This window comes from Odontesthes bonariensis, chromosome 19 (assembly GCF_027942865.1).
Source record: "Odontesthes bonariensis isolate fOdoBon6 chromosome 19, fOdoBon6.hap1, whole genome shotgun sequence".
Taxonomy (NCBI): Eukaryota; Metazoa; Chordata; class Actinopteri; order Atheriniformes; family Atherinopsidae; genus Odontesthes; species Odontesthes bonariensis.
The window spans coordinates 19568121-19586864 of record NC_134524.1 but is presented as its reverse complement, the minus strand read 5'-3'; the positions used below and the strand labels follow the sequence as shown (position 1 = coordinate 19586864).

At 41.6% G+C, this 18744-nt stretch overlaps 1 protein-coding gene across 1 annotated transcript; it reads right to left on the bottom strand.

The window, feature by feature from the left end:
* Nucleotides 1-8336: 8336 nt before the first annotated feature.
* LOC142368810 (uncharacterized) lies at nt 8337-17827 on the bottom strand. The gene is made up of 11 exons (XM_075450999.1): nt 17794-17827; nt 16842-17064; nt 16098-16292; nt 14511-14695; nt 14315-14427; nt 14098-14237; nt 12833-12921; nt 10932-12704; nt 9544-9637; nt 9300-9447; nt 8337-8504 (listed from the first exon to the last, which is right to left on the bottom strand). Exons 2-11 carry the CDS (start codon nt 17007-17009, stop codon nt 8377-8379), a joined length of 3033 nt encoding a protein of 1010 aa, XP_075307114.1. The 5' UTR covers nt 17010-17064; nt 17794-17827; the 3' UTR covers nt 8337-8376.
* Nucleotides 17828-18744: the final 917 nt, after the last annotated feature.

Here is an 18744-nt window from a genome sequence, read left to right as displayed (position 1 = left end):
ACCCACTGTATATAAAAATGCACACAGTCATCCAGAGTCCGCCTTAAAGTGATATTCTTTTCTTTTTTTTTATATATGGGTTTAAGCGTTCTGAAATTTACTCAGAGGAGAGCCATGAGAAAAGCTCATTTTTGTCCGTGTAAAAGAACTCAGAGCTCAAAAAAATTCAAAGAAGTTTGAGCAAATGCCTCATTGTGGGTTTCTACACAACTTCAACTTCAGCATCAGGCGGTTGTTACGTTGTTATTAAATCTTCCCAATAGCTGAACATCCAGGCTGCGATTCTCTACGGCAACTGTTTGACACAGAAGTTATGCGGTGTGCTCGAACCACGAAGAAATTTTTGTTTTCGATGGTGAAAAGTTCCCTCCTCACACGGGCCTCTTCTGAGAAGCTTTTTAGCTTGAGCTCACCTGTCAGGAAACCATCTGATTTTCCAGCCTGTAAGCACTTTAACCATGTCTATTGACACAATACCACTTAAAAGACAACAGAATATCCCCATAAAGCCAGTGAGGACGTACCCTAAAGTGCAATGCCACTTATGAAGTCTAGGCTCAAAAATATCTCTAACCCTTGTTGTTGTGTCTTAAAGGTTTCAACAGATGAGGAACATTTATTGACAGTGGAAAACTGTCAATCTCCCTTCCCAACTAAAGATTAGTTGCCAATAAGTTAAGTGAATAAGTTACTAAGCTGGTTAGTCGGTAACAAACTAAGAAGTCTGGAAGCAGAGTGACAGCAGAGAAGTTCAGGAATGTGTTGGGAGCAGATCAGTCAAAGCTTTGAAAACAAAAGGTTTTTCAAAATCTGTATTTTCGGGAAAGTCAGCGCAGGAATGCTAAAACTGGAGTAATGATGCCTGTTTTTTCCGGTTCCACTTGCTCTGCTCTGTGTTCTGCACCAGTTGCAGATGAGACAACTGAGGCTGGCTGATACCAAAATTAAAAAATTCAAGCTGAACACAATACTGAAACTTGGATACTTCGAAAAAGGCAAATCTGCTAAATGACTAAATCTAGTGTCTATGTAAGTAATCAAGGCTGTTATAAATCTCAGTGTTACAGCGGATGGACTCCAGCCTGACATTATTCTTCACTTGGAAAAAACTACTAAGATGAATCAGTCTGCATTAATTAACTTTTTTGTGTCTCTGGAACATTAACGAATCTGGAATTTGACTCAGCAAGACGCTCAAAAAAAGGTTTAGGGGAAAGATGTCACGTCGATGGCAACATATGTCTCCAAAGTTCCAGTAAACACCCCAGCATTAATGCTTCGTTCACACGTATGTCAGTCACCTGTGCCGTGAACGCTGATGCACCCCCATCACAGATGTTGGCTTTTGCATCTTTCTCTGAAGACATCAGAACGTAAAACCAGATGTCAGTTTTTTGGGGGGGGGTCTATGTACACTGTCTAAGTGTATTACTGGCATCACATTTTTGATCAGTGTACTGAGACATGGTTGTTTAAAAGCCTCTCAAGCTACAGATGTGAGTTTACTCCTCATGGTGGCACTGGTGGAAAACCCAAAATCTTACTAAAGTTTCTTCTGTGCAGCATGAACGTCTTTGGCCTTTGCTCACAATCTGCACGAGCAGGACTGAAAACAATCAGCAACCTTTTTGTTCAGGATGTGACTCGATGATGGGAGGAGATCGAGAATATAAAGCACGTGCACACACACGCGGAGTAATCAGAGTGCTATGGTTGACTGTACAGTAGGTGTGTGCATGTAAACAGACACTCTCGTCCATAGCAACCCCTGCTTTAAACAGCATGTGTCTCAAATGTTAGGAAATACACTTTACTAAGACTAGTAATGGGATACAGGCAGAGAGCTGCTTTGTGCTGTTGGATGAGTAACTGTATCCATAAACTGTTTAACATTTATGGAGCAAAGCTCCAACCCAACAGCTGAGACAACAAAGAAAAGCCGCTTTATCCCCCTCAAATTAAATCAATGATGAGAGGGGTTTTTTCACACTAATCCTATAGACGTGTTTGAGTGAATCAGAGAAGGAGGCAGCGGGACGTGCTTCTTCAAATTCCCCTCTTTGTGGCGTGCAAATGTTTCTGTGTTTACAGCTGCGGGGCATTTGCTGCCTCCACTGATGCCGTGCAGGAATGTCTGCGACAAGCTTCCCTAATACAGTGTCCAATTATTTCTGTTGAGTAAATGTTCTTAAATATCATCTTCAAAATACACTTGAAGCACTAAAAGCAAGAGAACTCCAAATGCTGAGACACATGTAGGAACAGTATATAACTTTAAAGTGGCTACTGGTAAAAGTAGGTCTAACGTCTTTAAACTAGTGAGCTTCATCTGTGATAATTCACACAGATTATGCTACTCAAAAGAAAACTGAAATATGTAAACTGCATATGAAAAGCATTAAAATGAAAACTATCAAGTAAAAAAAAAAAAGTTATTTCTCAGCATAACTGCAACGCAGACTGTGTTCTAGACAATCTGAGTCACATCAAGGCGATGATTTCTCTTTACAGCACATGTGTTTTAGAAATCGCCTTCCTGTAGATCAAACTAAGCTTTGGAGTTTAATGCTCCAGTAATCTCGGCTGGAATATAATTACACAAGTTACTGTTGTGAGGTTTAGCAAGACAGTAACAAGAACATTAAAAAAAAAAAAAAAAAACTCCATCACAACTGATGCCAAGGTGACGAAAGCTCTCAAAAGCCAGATTTTGTCTGGCTTATTGTTCAACAAACATGAAGGTTTCAGAATATTCTCATCGTGAAACACAAACTGGAGACTTTGGGAACAGACACAATAAGATATGACGCCTTGTTAGGCTCGTCATATAGGTCACACAAACACTGGCTTTTCCCAAAAATTATTTCGGGCTCTGCCAGCGTCATTAGCTCTTTCACACTGCGACCCGCTACCTTAGTGGGTCCAAATTGCACCTTCGACCCGCGTCGAGCAATGTGAACGCTTGGCGTGTTAAGGTGACCCGTGTCGCCTGAGGCCGAGTTCAGGGGGCGTTGCCTAGTGGCAGAGCGTCACACGAAACACATAAAATGCTGGGCGTGTACAATGACGTAGGCACAAGCCATGCGTCGGAGGTAGGGTTAAATACACCTTGAGGACTCGTTTTTGCAATTGTATATGCAGTTCATGGAGATGTTATTTTACGGGGTGCGGATGGTTACAACGTGGGATGCCGCCGAAGAACATATGCGGAGAATACAAGAGCACTATAGTCCCCGAAATGTGGCGGTAAATGACGTCCTCTGCTCAGAGGCTGAAACAGAGTAAAACTTGTCCTCACCTGTCGCTGTTGTTCTGAATCAGCTGTGCATTCTCTCTTTTAAACTCCTCACGTCACGCCACGCCCACGTCCGACCCACGTCGATTGCGTTCACACCAAACTCGGCTCGGCAAAAAGACTAGGGTCCGACGCGGGTCGAAAGGCGGGTCGAGTTGACGCGGCAGCCCGGGTCGGCAGTGTGAACGCAACAGCGGACACGCTAAATTCGCGGATTAAACGCGGGTTATTCGGCAGTGTGAAAGGGGCTATTGTTACGTGAACTTGGTTTTGTTTTGTCTGTCATGTGGCGTCATGTCAAACCAGCGTGTTGGAAGTGGAGTGTTTTGTCTGGCCGGCTGTATGTGGCTCGTGCTGTCAGATGTATATTTCGGTGGTATCCAACCACCAGATTACTCAAATTCTGCTAATGAAACTTCCGCAGTCCTCCCTCATGATGAGCCTTGTCTTTCTTATTTTACTGAGAGGTCACCAGGGTCAAACTGATACTGGAGCTCCCTCTGCTGGATCGCACAGCAAACCACTTTCACAATCAGATCTTTATGGCTTGTTGCCTGGAAGCGTTTACGGACTGCAGTTTTTTTAATTAAAACTGGGTACTGATGTTGGAAGTTTCTCCACGGTTGAAAGTAAAACAAACAACCTTATGTAGAACTGTGGCAGCAGTTCTGGAGTGTGACTGGATGGCACCCGCCTTGCTGTTTTGAAAAGTTTTCCTTTTCTCCCCTGTGAGCAATGCTCGGAAAGCAAAGCAATGGACCCGCAATTCAAATCCAGTTTGAATGAATGAGACTAAGAAGGGAAACTCCTGAAGCTCAAACACATCCCGGTATATCTTGCCTTGGCAGAGCAAAGAGCCCCCCCCCCCCCCCCCCGGGACCTTCCATAGCACAGCAAATCGAGCATTGTCGTGGGGGGCTGCAATCAACTCTGGGGACTGAGTTGCATCTGGATTCCACCTCATATGGCTTGTAACCCGAAGTTATCAGAGGCGGTTCAAAACTAACGTTCGAACATGGGGGAAACCTCGAATATCAGTATCCCATTCCAGTTAATACATTTAAAATCTGTAAATGCTTCATCTGATGGAATCCAGATGGACCTGCAGAGAGCAACTGGACTAAAAAATGTCCAACTGCTCAAAATTCACTGTTACATTCTAGAAAGATATCGCCATGAAACTTGGCAAGTTAATAAATTATATTCATTTACTTATTGTATGACAAATGACCTAACCGTTTCACATACAGGTATCATTTAATCTAATCTATACAACGACAAGATCCAACAGACAATCTTAGTATGTTCACTTTTATGAAACAACTTATGGATGAAAAAGAAAATATTGCTCGAGCTGGAAAACATATGTTCATGTGAAGCAGGGTGCTTCTCAGAGGTTTGACGTTGCTCCTTAAAGCCTCCTTGAAGGAGTGCAGTTAGAAAAAGAAGCGAGGATTTAGAGGGTTTTACTCTTTTGCAACTCAGAACCACAAAGCTGCTCTGACTAAACTTTAAAGTCTAGACACTATCCATGCTTTCCCTTCATTTCCCCTCCCTCGCCGCCTGCTTTATTCTTCATCACCTTCCTCTGTCACTCTGCAGTCTGTCTTCTTCCCTTCTTCTCCTTTTACTTTCTCCTGGTCTTCTCTAATTTCCACCTTTTTCTCCTCGTATTGCTGTTCCTCCAACAGAAGCCATGCCTCTCAGTTTGACGTCTCTGCACATCATTTTCCTCCTCTACTTCCTCAGTGTTTACAACATCGGCTTGATCCACGGTGAGTACAGAACACCTCAAATATTTCACTCACGATCCTTGTTGTGTGTTTGTACCGGATATATATGCAATTCACAAGTAAACAAACTAGAAAAGATGTTGACGCGGGGGTCTCACGTGTAATTGTCATAACTTGACTGTTTTTTAATGTGTGGGGGGTGGTTTCGACACATTGTCTTCATGGCAGCTTAGCAAACAAAAGACGGAGTCAAAAGAAAAACACACCTTAGTGCTGTCTTCATGAAATATGCAACATAGACTGACAGATCAGATAGCAGCACAGACACCTTCAGACAAACCGACCGGTTGACCTTGGCACTGATAAAGAAGAAGTTCACTGTTGACTACTGCGAGGTTATCAGAGGACACAAACTAAATCAGGGCAGTTCAATTAATTTGCTTTTTTATCAGTTGATATCGTTTGAACTATCTTAGTCTCATAAAAGTCTAATGGAAACACATGTGATGTGACAAATTGCAAAGCTATGCTTAGTGTCTATACCTGCAAAACTGAATTTGAAGTTAAAGTTCTGGATGTTTTGAACTTGCTTTCAAAGAGCAGTAGCATCTTCTTCTTTTAATCCCTTAAAATTTCTGCATTACGTTTAAAACTTGAATATATTACCAGTTCATGTCTTCTTTTCACCGTTTGCGTATCATGCTCTAAACTCTGCATTTCAGTTCTGATATTTACAAGTATCTCTATCTATATTTTCACAATCATTGATGCTATGGAGTTGATGTCAGGTAAAGGACCAGGGAAGATGGCAGCCATTACACCTCTACGGTAAATGTACATGTGGACATTGAAAATTTTGGACACATTTCTCATTCCGTCAGCCGAAAATAGGTTTGGTGACGATGAGGTCATTTTTCAGGATGATAAAGCATTTTGCTAAAGAGCAAAGAGCATTCCAACTTTTCTTTGGGAAACAAATCAACATATCAACTCAATGACATGGCCAACAAACAGTCTTGAAATATGGAAAATGAACAATACCGAACCAGCGGCTCCAAAGTTCTTAGTCTGATAATCACTTCCAAAAAAGCTGAGTCTAGCTGTGGCGTTTTGAGCCGACTGGAGATGATGGAGGGATCCCGGACTGATCCCTGAGTAAATTACAGAAGTAAAGGGGAAAATAGATGAAAGAGAGAATAAGTTCACAGAAATGACTTGATTGTCTCAAGCTGAAAAAAACAACCAGTTGTCTTGAACATCAAAACTAAGGTATGAATAAAATATTACAACGAGATTTCTAGCAGCCTGGGTGATTTTATTTGAAAGACAGGAGTTTATAACACATGCAAATTGGACAGCTTACTTAACAAAAAGTCTTGGTCATTTTACTAGTTTTCTTACATTTTTTATAAATGCAACAAAAGAGAATGTGAAGGTCTCATACATGGGTTTGTTTAGACACCATATTGTATTTCCACCTGCTCTGAGGGTGTAGTTTTTAAGTATTTTTCGACCCTGAATTCTAACCTCGGTATCTTGTTTTTATGCACATGCTGTGGGATCAGCCTCTAAAATCATCCATTTCTACCTCTAACCAAATGTTAAACATTTGTCCATGTCTGGTTTTTGAAGAAAAAAGCATTTTCTTGTAATACAGTCAGTGTGTCTACATGATGAGATTAATTCGATTATAGCTACAGTTGGAATATGGTCCTTATTTGAACAAGGGCAATTATCCAAGTATATATGGCGGTGAGTAAATGGATTCATTGGCACAAAGCATGTCATACTCCGATACGATAGGTGGAGCTGTGCCTATTTCAACTATTGCTAATAGAGCCTCTTCACCACCAACAACAACAACAAACTCAGGCATTCCAGAAAGATGGTGAACGAAGAGCAAGATGAAGTTACGTCCGTCTACATTTTGTTTGTGATGAGCTGCTTATTGCACAAACGCGATGCACAACGGCGCATTCTCCATCGCGTTGTTTCTTTCCGATGGCGACGACAACAACCGCAACAACAACCGTAATACCTTTGACTTCCGGGTCACGACACCGGGAAAAAAAAATCTCGAGGATGCACGCGAAGTCCAATTCACCACGTGCTTCACCGTCTACAAGCACGTTTAGTGTGACTTTCAACCGAGTTATATCGGGGTCTTAATCCGACTGTGAGTATCCCGATCCGATCCAATTTTTAGTCAAACTAAGGTGTATACATGAACTCAGTCTTATTGTAATTTAACCATTTATCCGATTCTTTCAGTGCCATGTAACCTCACAAATGCCGCTGTATATTTATCATTGAAATGAAAACACAGCTGGATGTATGTGGAAGTTGCTTTTGTAATGTGGAAAATACAACTTACCTCTGATTTCTCTCCATTAGCTCGGTCCTTTTCCTCTCTGCCGGGATTTGAGTTTCCAGAGATTGACGGTTCTGCAGTCGATGACACCTGCCAGATTGTCTTTGTCAGCACATCTGACGCCACCCCCACCACATCCGCAGTCAAACCAACGACTACAACCTCACCCATCACCAGGAAGGTAAGTGCTTGGAATAAGCAGCATGATGGGTTTGCTGGGGCCTGTGTCCCCAAATAACTTTTAAATGTCATTTTAGATTTGCAAAAAAGTGTGTATTATTTGTTTTTATACCTACTAGGATCTTCCCAGATCAATTTCTCAGTTTTTCTGAAAAAAAAATAACAACTTCCCTCCAAAGTCACAGGCACCCAGAAGCCTCTCAAGGCCTTTAAGCTGATTTAAACGTTGTTTTTACTAGACCTGAGCTGTGGTCTCAGTATTCTCAGTATTAGTCAGCAATATATCTAATGTCTGTGTTAGACTAATGCACGAGAAATAAACAAAAATTTAATATACTTAATGTAATTTTACAGCAGGTGGTGATTACAACCAAGCAGCCAGCTGAACAACCGCTGCCACCACGGAAACCAGCAACCCAACAGCCAGTTGCCGGAGGAGCGATCCCTGCCAGCCACTCCAACCCCACTCTCAGCCTCCTCTACTACCTCCTGGCCAATAGCAGACGTGGTGTGGCTGCTTCTCAGCCAATAGGAGGTTACCGTGCGGCGTCCAGTAGCGATGAGTCGGCAGCTGTCTGGAAAATAGGCTCATCTTCTTCAGAGGACTCAAGCGATGAGTCTTGATATCATACCATGGGCACATTTTGAGCTTGTTGTTTTTAATCATAGATTCACCATCTTTTGGTTGTTTAATCAGAAAATTACATTAGAAAAGTGTAGATAAATGAGTTTACAATATACAGAACAGTGTAAAGAATGTAAATCAGGACATTTCAGAAGCAAAAGCAGAAGTGCATTTATTGCATTTGTTTCTGTGTGTATGTCTCAGTGTCATGCCCGTGCTGCTGTGCTTCTGATGCTGGACTTGGCTGATCTGGATGTTTGTCTTTCCCTTGATCCTTGGAAGTGCCTTTGTTGTGTTTGCCTGAGGACACATCACACAAATAATCAATTGATCTACATTTCCCACAGTTAGATATCGGGTTGAAGTAACAATGGATATGGTAGCTTCTATTTTGGACTGACAATTAGAATGTTTAGTACAGATATTGCATAAGGACCTTTAGTGTAAAAATCTTTGTTGTTGGTGATGTTTGATGTACCGAATGTAAAATGAAGTAAAAAACATCATAAAACAGAAAAAAATTGAAGTGTTATGCAGTCGATCCAGTTCAGCAAAAGTCAAACACCATTGACTGTACTCGTGACCAACTTCTGGTTTATTTCTACTCGGCATGTATTTTATTAGTGTGGCTGTTTGGGACTTTCACTGAATTGTCCTTGAAGACAACTTTCCACATCTAAAATTATGTATTCCTGGAAATTTTTTGATGCACAAACACACAAAACCTGCCTGATGGAGATCCTCTGTAACTTAAAACCATGACTTAATGTTTTGAAACACTGCTACCCAAAACGACTGACTTCTAATTGCTCCAAACTGATCCACTATCATTGAGGTGCCAACACTAAAGGCCGGAATCACATTTATGCGTTTCAGGCTTTAACAGAAAGGTTAAAGTTCTTTCACTTTGAGTGGAGTCTTGCATTGCTAAATTCAACTCTGGAAACCGTTGCTTTTCTTAGTTAGCATAGCTTGCAGTGGATAATTTAGAATGGTTCAACTTTTCAAACAGCATCAGCCAATAAAATCACTGATGAGTCCCAAATGTCTGGCCCACCACCCTCGAGAGTTAACGCGTTGTGCACGTGTGAATACCTTCTCTTCCTCTGAGCTCCGGCAGCAATGAGCTTCTTAAATCTGGGAAATGGACGTGTGATTTGTTTTTGGCCGCAGCGCTGCTGTTATTACCAAGGTCACAGTGGTCGGACAGGAAGGAGCGTTCACAGACGAGATTGTTTTCTGACTTCAGGAAAGACAGGATGTGAGTCACTTTGGAGAAGTCATTTCTCGACTCCTACTCTCTCATAAATAAGAGACACCAGCTCATGTCATTCATTACCTGAAAGGTGAAGGATCCTGTGATATGGCTCGACAAAAACTGCTGAGTCTGTCGATCATAAATGCCACTGTGATGCTTTGGTTTGTCTACACACCTGGAACACACATAGAGAGAACATACTGTACCAACAGGAAGCTGCTGAATCCAGGCCAGAAGGCCAGAGCACCAAACAGCACACATAAAAAAACAGCTGAGTAGTTTATATCATAGTCTCTCACACTGGATGACTATGCAGTGGCTTTCTGTGATGAGTCATCTTTTCCAGAATTGACACTTCTGAGCAAACACATTACACGCTGAGTACTTCCCAGCCCCCATTGCAGCAATCTAGTGTCTTAGCAGGTCTCATTCTTAGCTTTTACAGAAAAACACTGAGTTGAATCAAAGACATTTGTAAAATTCATGGAATGATTGCTTGTATCTTGACTCACAAGCCCGTCACTGAAGACGTTACCTGGCAATGCATTCTTCTGTTTGGAAAAAATCAGGTTTAAGTTGGGGTTATCAATGGACAAGTTTGAACTCATTGGCTAAAAACATCTCCATGATAAACACTTTACAATACAATTAATTTCAGAATGGTTCGAAGTTCTGATGCGTTCAGGTTGAAGTTGAAGTTCAGGTTAAATCCCGCTAAATGGCACAGCTGTGCTACATGCTGAAGTAACTTTTTTACCTGCAGTCTCTATTTACAAATGAAGGTAAAATGCAGAAATATTACAGCAAGTTTAGGCTCTATGTAGTCAGAACACAACTCCTTTATGGTAGCCTACCAAGTGTTTAAGTTGTTTTTCAGCTTTTAAGACATAATACGTCAATTAGAAATAGACAACAATGAAATGGAGCTTAATTAGTGGCAAGTAGCTTACGATGATCCCGAATGGCAATACCTTGACAGTGAAATTCAAACGCCTCTAAGTGTACAGACCTTTGATCACTTTGTGTAAAAATCCCACAGCGTGGTGAATTTGAAGTTAACTGGTGTACCTTTAAAACACCATCAGGATTTCGGAGGGAAACGTGATCTGGCAGATGTCCAATGGCAGTACCCTAAAAGTATTGACAATGGACGCTATAAACTTTAGACACCGGAGTCCCATCTGTCTTGTGTGGATCGGTGCATACTGCAACATGATGCCTCCTATTTCTTCCTATTTTAAAACGATGACAGTACCATTACCTGTAACTGACTAAGGCCAAACGCTGAAGTTGAATGCTTTTAAAAAGACGATGATTTTTCCTTCTCCTCAGTAAGAAACATAGTAAGTATATTCTAGACTGGATTTGGAGATTAGATTATAGTATTCAGGGTTTTTTTTCCCTAAAAGGTAACATTAGGGCTGGAATGGGTCTAATTTCACACACTTATGTTTCGCGCTGAGACTTACCTAAGATTGTGGGTCCCGGGATGGAAACCTGCTCCCCATCTCAGGTGATCGTTGGCAGCTGAGTTGACGACAGAGAGGGAGGAAATGAGAGATGTGGAGGACGGATGAAGGAGGAGAGGAGTGGAAGATGGCGGCGGTGGAGGAGGAGGTGTAGATGACTGAGGTACATTGAAATCAAATTCTTTAAGGTCTGCAACATCCATATTGTGAAGGACGAAGCTTCTTGTCAAAGCTTTGTGGTCCGTAGACGTGGTCAAAGTCATATCTGCCATGTTGGACCTATTTGTTTTGTCATTGCTCTCTGGGTTGTCGCTTTTCTTCTTTGCATCTGGACCCAATGTGGTTTTTGGAGTCTTGAGAGTCACTCCTGTCCTCATGTGGTTGCTTAAAGATCCAGGCTTTGTTAGTCTCTGTTTGGGTTTAGGAACTTTCAAAGATTTTGCATCTGATTCAAAGTCACTGCTGCTGTTCCCTTTTTCACCACCTGAGCGTCCAGCGGCCTTTGTGGTCTGGTTTATTAACGGCTTACTTGATGGCATAATAGATAAAGGAAAAATTAAATCTTCTTGGTGGTCTTTCTTTGATATTTTAGGCGTTTTCAGAACAGTGGTTCCCACAGATGTCTTTTCATTCAGTATGGAGGCTGATGTCATTCTGTCTTCTGTTGCGATCTTAGTCCTCTGCAAACCAGTGCAGGTCAAGAAGAATTCTGTAGATTCAAGACCTCCACCTAAAGCTTGTGGCATCTGAGACGAGTTTCCGGTGGTCATCATCAGGCATGCGGTTTCCCTTTTCATGTCCTCGTCTTCTGTAAGTTCCTTGCCCTTTGAAAGAGCCTTTGAAGTACAGCCTGATTTGGACACCATCGAATTTGCGATTCCTTTAGGTGGGGCAGCCGTGTTGTGGGCAGGAGTTGTGTCCATAAAAACTGTGGGTGGCTCTTCTGAAAAATCTGACGTAAGAGTTCTTAAAGGAGTGGTTGGCAAAGTTGAGGTGCTTATGTTTGTTTTTGGACTGCTATTGGGGGTAGACTTGGGTGGTGCCAATATGTTGCCTGTTCGATCAACAGCTGATTCCAAGGCAACTTTGGAAGATAAATTCAAATTTTGACCATTAGTGGTTGCATTTTTCAACAGTTTGGGCACTTTTGAGTTTGTGTCCCTGCAAGTCTTCGCAAACTCTTGGCTTGGTTCAGATTTAGATATTGTCCTGAGCTTCTTTGAGTTTTTCTCATTATCTAAGCCACTATAGTCCGTGTCCTTTATATTTTTCAGATGGTCTTTCCTTGGTTCCGGAGATGCACCACTTTTATGTTCATTTTTTTCTGCCACGGTGATTTTCTTCTTGATGCTTGCTGCACTCTTGGCTTCATCTGCCGATTCAGAAATCAGGGATTTAGTTGACTTCGAAGTCTCTGCCTCCTTCCTCAGCTCTGCACCGGTGGCTTTTCCTGGTTTACTTTTCATGGCAATGGATGACTGTCCTGCATTATGGAGACACTTGTTACCCAAAGTTTTGGATTGCTTGGACATGACTGGTTCTGAGATATTGTGAATGGTTTTAGACATCTTTAAAGGTTGTTTTCCTTTTATTTTCTCTATCTTTTCCTTGTGTGATTTATCCTCCATGTCCTCAGGCATTTTCTTGTCCTTGCTCCTGCAGATTTTTTCCTCCTCGTCACCCTTTTCTTGTTTAGGGGTTTTGATTATTTTGGGAAGGGTGGAGTTTTCTCTGTGCTCTTTTTGTATCTTCGCATTTAGCTCATCCAAAAATCTGTGCAGATACAGAGAAAGATGCTTATTTTTCAGATATATGACAGATAACTAACTCTTTCACTTTTCTTTCACTTTTAAAAAGAAATCACCAACAACACATTTAAAGTTGTTGAAAAAAAAAAGTACCTGATGTTAAAAGAGCCTTGTGTGAAGAGAGGATGCTCTAACAGCTCTGAACACTGAGCTCGTCTTTCTGGATCCATCTCTAGACACATCTGAGAGACAACACAAAGGTATTAACAGCAATGTTAATCGAACAGACTGATGGTTGCAACAAGACGGCACATCTTTAGGACTGTCTACTTCAGATCTCAAGAATAGGACAAAATCGTGTTTGCTCCTGGATCGGTACAGTACTGCGCAAAAGTCTTGATCCACCTCACATTACTTTATATTTTACTTGCAAGGAGCCAGACTTAACGCTGGCCTATGAATCATTCAAACATAAAAAATGTTGATGACACATAACACATGAACCAGTGTTATGTCTACACATAACCACACCAGTTTTAAATGGTATCTTTATGCACTTTGTTGCTAGCAGCCTGTTGCGAAGCCATATCATTTGTAGTAGTTTTTACTTTCTTTTCTTTAACTGCGTCTATGGAAAATGCCGACGATAGCACAGTATGACTCACAAAGACTTTTTGCATCGACACAGTCATTCTGAAAGAGCTATTCGCCAGAAACCTGGCACATCGTAGCATGGTGTGCCGTGTGTCTTAAATCATTTCAAGAACTTGGACAAGTGGAGAAAAAAGAAGGGGCAGGACCAAAGAAAACTGTCAACAGCAGACTAAAAGGACCTGAAAGTGATGTCCTTAAGAAATTAGAAAACGATTCAACACAGGACAAATTATACAAACTCTGTTCCTTATATACTGTGTTTCCATTACTGTTTTCACACGTCGCAATAAACTCCTGTGCCTACTTCCTGTTGTCTTGGCAATATCTAGAGAAGTTAGGGGTGGCTCAACAGTTTTCTTAGTGTTTATATTGTATGCATAGACAAGCTTTTCCACTCAACTGAAGGAACCCTTGTGTTCTTTGTGTCACATTGTGTAAATTAGCTCCTGCTTCTTGCTGGTGGTCACTCAAAACTGGTGTTAAACAATCAGTTTCAGGAGTTTTTTTAAATGATTTTCTTTTATCTAAAAATTTTATTCGATTGAAAAATTGCAAGATTTGTAAAGATAATCAAGGTTTAGGGTGGTGCATTATGAGGTCATGCAAATGCCTTTTGCAAATAAGTTCCCATCACCTCACAAATATCACATTCATGCATTTAGATATTCTCTGATTATTCCTCAGTTATATGATTTCTATTCTTTCAGTTTATACATGTGCATTTTGGCATTTAAGTTGACAAACTTACTAAGCTTAAACAGTACCTGAGTCAAGTCCATGGCAGTGGGTGTGACTGTAGGGAAGCGCTGCTGCAGTGGCACCGTGCCTGAAGCTTCAGGCAGTTTGACACCAGAAAAGACAGGATTTCTGTAGAACAGCTCCTGGTGATGAGTCACCAGATTACCTACAGCAAGGAAGTCAGAGTAGAGTAAGCATGGGAAAAAGAAGTGACAACCTAATGATGCTGCTTTGAGTGCTTACCAAAGCACTTTACGATGTGATATATTTGGTCAAGGTCGGAGTCTCCAGGAAACAGTGGCTGACCTGTTAACATCTCCATTAACAGACAGCCCACAGCCCACACATCTACTGGTCTACACAGAAACACATACCTATTAATGGTTTTGTTCACAGCAGTTTACAGGTAACATCCTCAGGTCGATACACAGAGACTTACTTTCCGTACTTGATGTCTCCCACCAGTAGTTCAGGGGCTCTGTACCAACGAGTGGCTACGTAGTCGGTATATACGCTGCCTTCAGAGGGCAACGCCATGGTGCGGGCAAAGCCAAAATCACACAGTTTGACCACACCCCCCTGAGAGATGAGGATGTTCTCTGGTTTGATGTCACGGTGGATGACCTGGGATAAGAGAGAGAGAATCCAGATGCGACATAGTCTGAAATCTGGTGTGTTGGAGGCTCTTTGAACCATCTATTGTGTTTATATATTAACCCTCTAAGGTCTATGATCACGCCGGCGTGATCAGATCGCATGACGTCATTACGGCTCAGACCCCAGAGGGTTAACATATGTAACATCAGTTCTGAATAGATTCAACTAAAACTAGCCAGCCCACTTTCACAAATGTGTAACATGTCAATGTGTAAAAAATACTTGTGTCTACGTGTCCAGAAATAAGAAAACTGAGATAGTAAAGTTTTTCATTGCCTGTTGTTGTATGTAAGAAAGCGTTAAGATGACGTGATTCAACCTGTAACCATTTATTTGATAATATTAAAGCCTAATGATTTTATTTTTATCCATACCCCTTTTCTATACCTGCTTCATCCAATTCAGGGTTTGGGGGAGCTGGAACCTATCCCAGATGCCGGTGGGTGAGAGGTGGGGTACACCCTGGATGGGCCGCCATCACAGGGCCAATCAGAGACAAACAACCACGCACACCCACAGTCACTCCTAAGGACAACTTACAACAACCAATTAACCCAACGTGCACATTTTTGGATGGTGGGAGGAAGTCTAACTCTATTTTGATTCATATCTAAACGGAAACGTGCATTTCTTAATACCTAACCCTTGCTGACCATAATGGACAACATGAAAAAAGTGGGAGGTTGTTACTCCCTCTTGGTTGTGTGACCAAGTCTTTGGTCTTTGACAAACATCCAACAGCTGTGCAATATCAAACATGTAATCTGTGTTGCTTAAATTATCTGGCAGAATGAAGGCAGAACAGCACACAATAGGAGGCGGAACTAATCGCAAGCCAACTGCCCAGAGGCTGGGCTACATAAAGCCAAAGGATGTAAGCTGGCATTTCTTGTTAGGCAGGGAGTGTTCACTTCGTAGTCTCTACTGTACGGATGCAAGCGTGTGGCAGCTGCATCTATTTCTACAACATTTTGGCTTTTGTTCAGTGGAAGGAAGGGATTTTGTGTATTTCGAAGGAGTTTTTTAAAGAAAGAAGAATTTACTCCTGACCAGCAACATCTCTTACAGAGCAGCACTGACATCTTGCTGGTTAGCAATTACGAACGGCTTGCCGGGCGGAGTTGGCAGGACTAGGGTGGCCAACATCGCCAACTAACATTAGGATGTTCAAACAAAAACAGACACACTGATGTAGTGACATGCCTCTGTCGTGGTTCTTGTAGAGAAGTAAAGCAGCATCTTTCAAGGTTTGTAAATTTAGGCCAACTCTCAGCATCAGCCTAGGCCACCCAACTCTAAAACATGGTTCGAGACCATCGAGAACATTCTCAGACAGTGTTAGAGGGAATAAACTGTCATTTATACTCACATTTTGCTGGTGGCAGAAGTCAGTAGCTCTGAGGATCTGGTACAAGTACTGCCGGCTGGTGGTCAGGTCCAATCCACTCGGGTTTTGCTCCAGATCGTCCAGAAGTGTCCGGTCCACGAACTCGAACACCAGATACCAGCGGCGGCGACGCTTCCACACCTCTAGGAGGTTCACCAGGTTGTCGTGACGCAGTTGCTTTATGGTTTGAAAGAAAAATGTTTGTTAATGTAAGCAGTACATGGTTTCCCTATGATCTTGTTAAGTCATAAGCAAGAACACCTCTTTTTGATGTGGTGTTGATCCATCAATAGAGATCCAACCTACTGACTTGCTATGGCAGGGAAGTTTGAACCTTGTCAAAGAACCTTGGGTACTAACACCCATCCATTTCTCCAACATCCAACAAGGAGCGTAAGATAATTAATCGTTCTCTCACGTCTATCCTTTACCTTGGTAAAAAATATTTTGGTAAAAATAATCCTTTTTTCCACTTTTACCCCACCCAAATGAGTTTTTTCCTTCTTTAAATCAGACAGTCCTTCTACAATAGCAGAACCAGCACTAGAAAAAACAGCTGAATCCTCTTCTTTCCCCAAGTTGAAATGAGTTTGTGTGTCTTGTGATTGCCAGGTTGTGTCTGTGTTATGCTTCACTCGGGTTTCAGTCTCATACAGACTTCCCATGCTTAAGTTACTCCTTGGCTAACTGATTGACTGACTGTTTAATGGATTGTTTAACAGGTACCCTGAGCAGCTTGATCTCCCTGAGGGCAATCTTTTTCACCGTCTTGTCTTCATCGGAGTCCATGAATTTCTTGATCGCGACAAGGCGGCCAGAGTCTCGGTGGCGGCACTTCAGCACCGTACCATAACTGCCCTCTCCAACTGGACCCAGAGACTCGTAACGCTCCATCACACTATTACTCTGGTGGGACAGGAAAACCCCTTCAAGGTAACCTGTAAATAAACTAGAAAATGTAAAGGTAATGAAAGATAATGTTTAATTCTCAAGAGTTTGTTTTGTTGTTTTGTTTATTTTATTAAACGGTGTCATACACCAAAAAGGTGCCCAGCCCGCATGGGCTTACAAGACACACCACAAGCAACAAAAAGCAATAGTCAAAAGAACATCTTCATAATTGATAATCCAGCGTATACAGTCCTCAGTAAACAACAACCCCACTCAAACATAAAGCGCACTCCTGCGCTGTTGGTAAGCTTCCAACACATATTGGGCTAAATAAAACACCTTTTCGCTAAACAAATATGTAAGTCTGCACTCATCGGACATAGAAAATAAATCATGACATTCCAAGGTCAATTTAAGGAAGAGCTTAAGTCTAACTTCATGGTAAAAAGGACAGTAAAACATAAAATGCATCTCATTTTCCACCTCATTTAAGTCGCAGGTGACACTTTCTGTTCTCCTCTGGGAGAAGAGAGTGATCCAACCAACTAATTCCTATAGTAGTTTCACCTCCGGCCTGATATTTCTTTTAAACATTAAATATATTCTGTATGCAAACATCCTAAAATGAATGCGGCCAATCCAGCTGTGAAATAAACTGAAATATTAAGCAGCATAAATGTCCACCTTGATGTTTATTTTTCAAATCTGTCTTACGAACATCCCTGACTAAAGACGTGATGGAGAACTTGGTGAGGTATCGATAAAATCATAGATGTATGACACGCACCTATGGATGAGTTGATGACCTATGGATCTCGCACGCACCAACACACCGACCTGGCAAGGGATCTGCTTTTATCGCTTTAATCTGCGTGCTGACCTGCATCAACGTAAACACTGGAGCAACGCCGTCTGCGTCCGTGTGTGTCTCCGTGTGTAAACGTGTCGAAGTCACCGGAGACGACCCGACTCGTGTGTGTGTGTCTGTCACCCAACGCGTTGCCATGGTAACGCCCTCCTGTCGCCTGTTATCGGTAGTTTTTTCCAGAGTGGTATTACTCTTTAGCTCTGGTTTCTTCTTCTTCTTCTTTAGAAGTGAACCGCAATGTGCATTTAAATCCTTGCTCGTTCATTAATTATTTTTACTGCTATTGAAGATTAACAATAATTTAGAAAAAGTATTAAAAACGCTCATTCTCAAGCGAGTCCTGAAGCATAGGCTATTTTAGATTTAGTTTTGCCTTCAATCTGAAAATGTATTCAACGTGCCTGTTTGTGTGGATTTTGACGGAGCGAGTAGAAGTGGGGTTTTTTGGGGGTTTTTTTGGGGTTTTTTTTGTGAGTCTCGATCGCCTCTTATCTCGGCAGACCACCTGCTGGACTTTTTACGCATTCTTTTCAAGATTTAAATGAATTCAAATGTTACAAAACGGTCTCTTCTGCCGTTAACGTTTTTAAAAATGCTCGTATTCAAAGGTTTGTAATTTCTTAAAAGTTCCCTAAACAAACGTTGTGGCCAGTCATCATTTCAAGCTCTCTGCAAAAAAAAAAAAAACATTAAAAGGTGGACAGATTTATGATAAACATGTCTGTTTGCTAGTGTCCTATATAATAGCAAATTTGCTATTGACTATTTTGCTTTGTATGATGCAAGCAGTGGAATCTTTTTTTTTTCTTTTTTTTTTGTCTTTGAAAGTGTCCTGATGTCTGAACTTTAGATATATCTTTTACCCCTGAT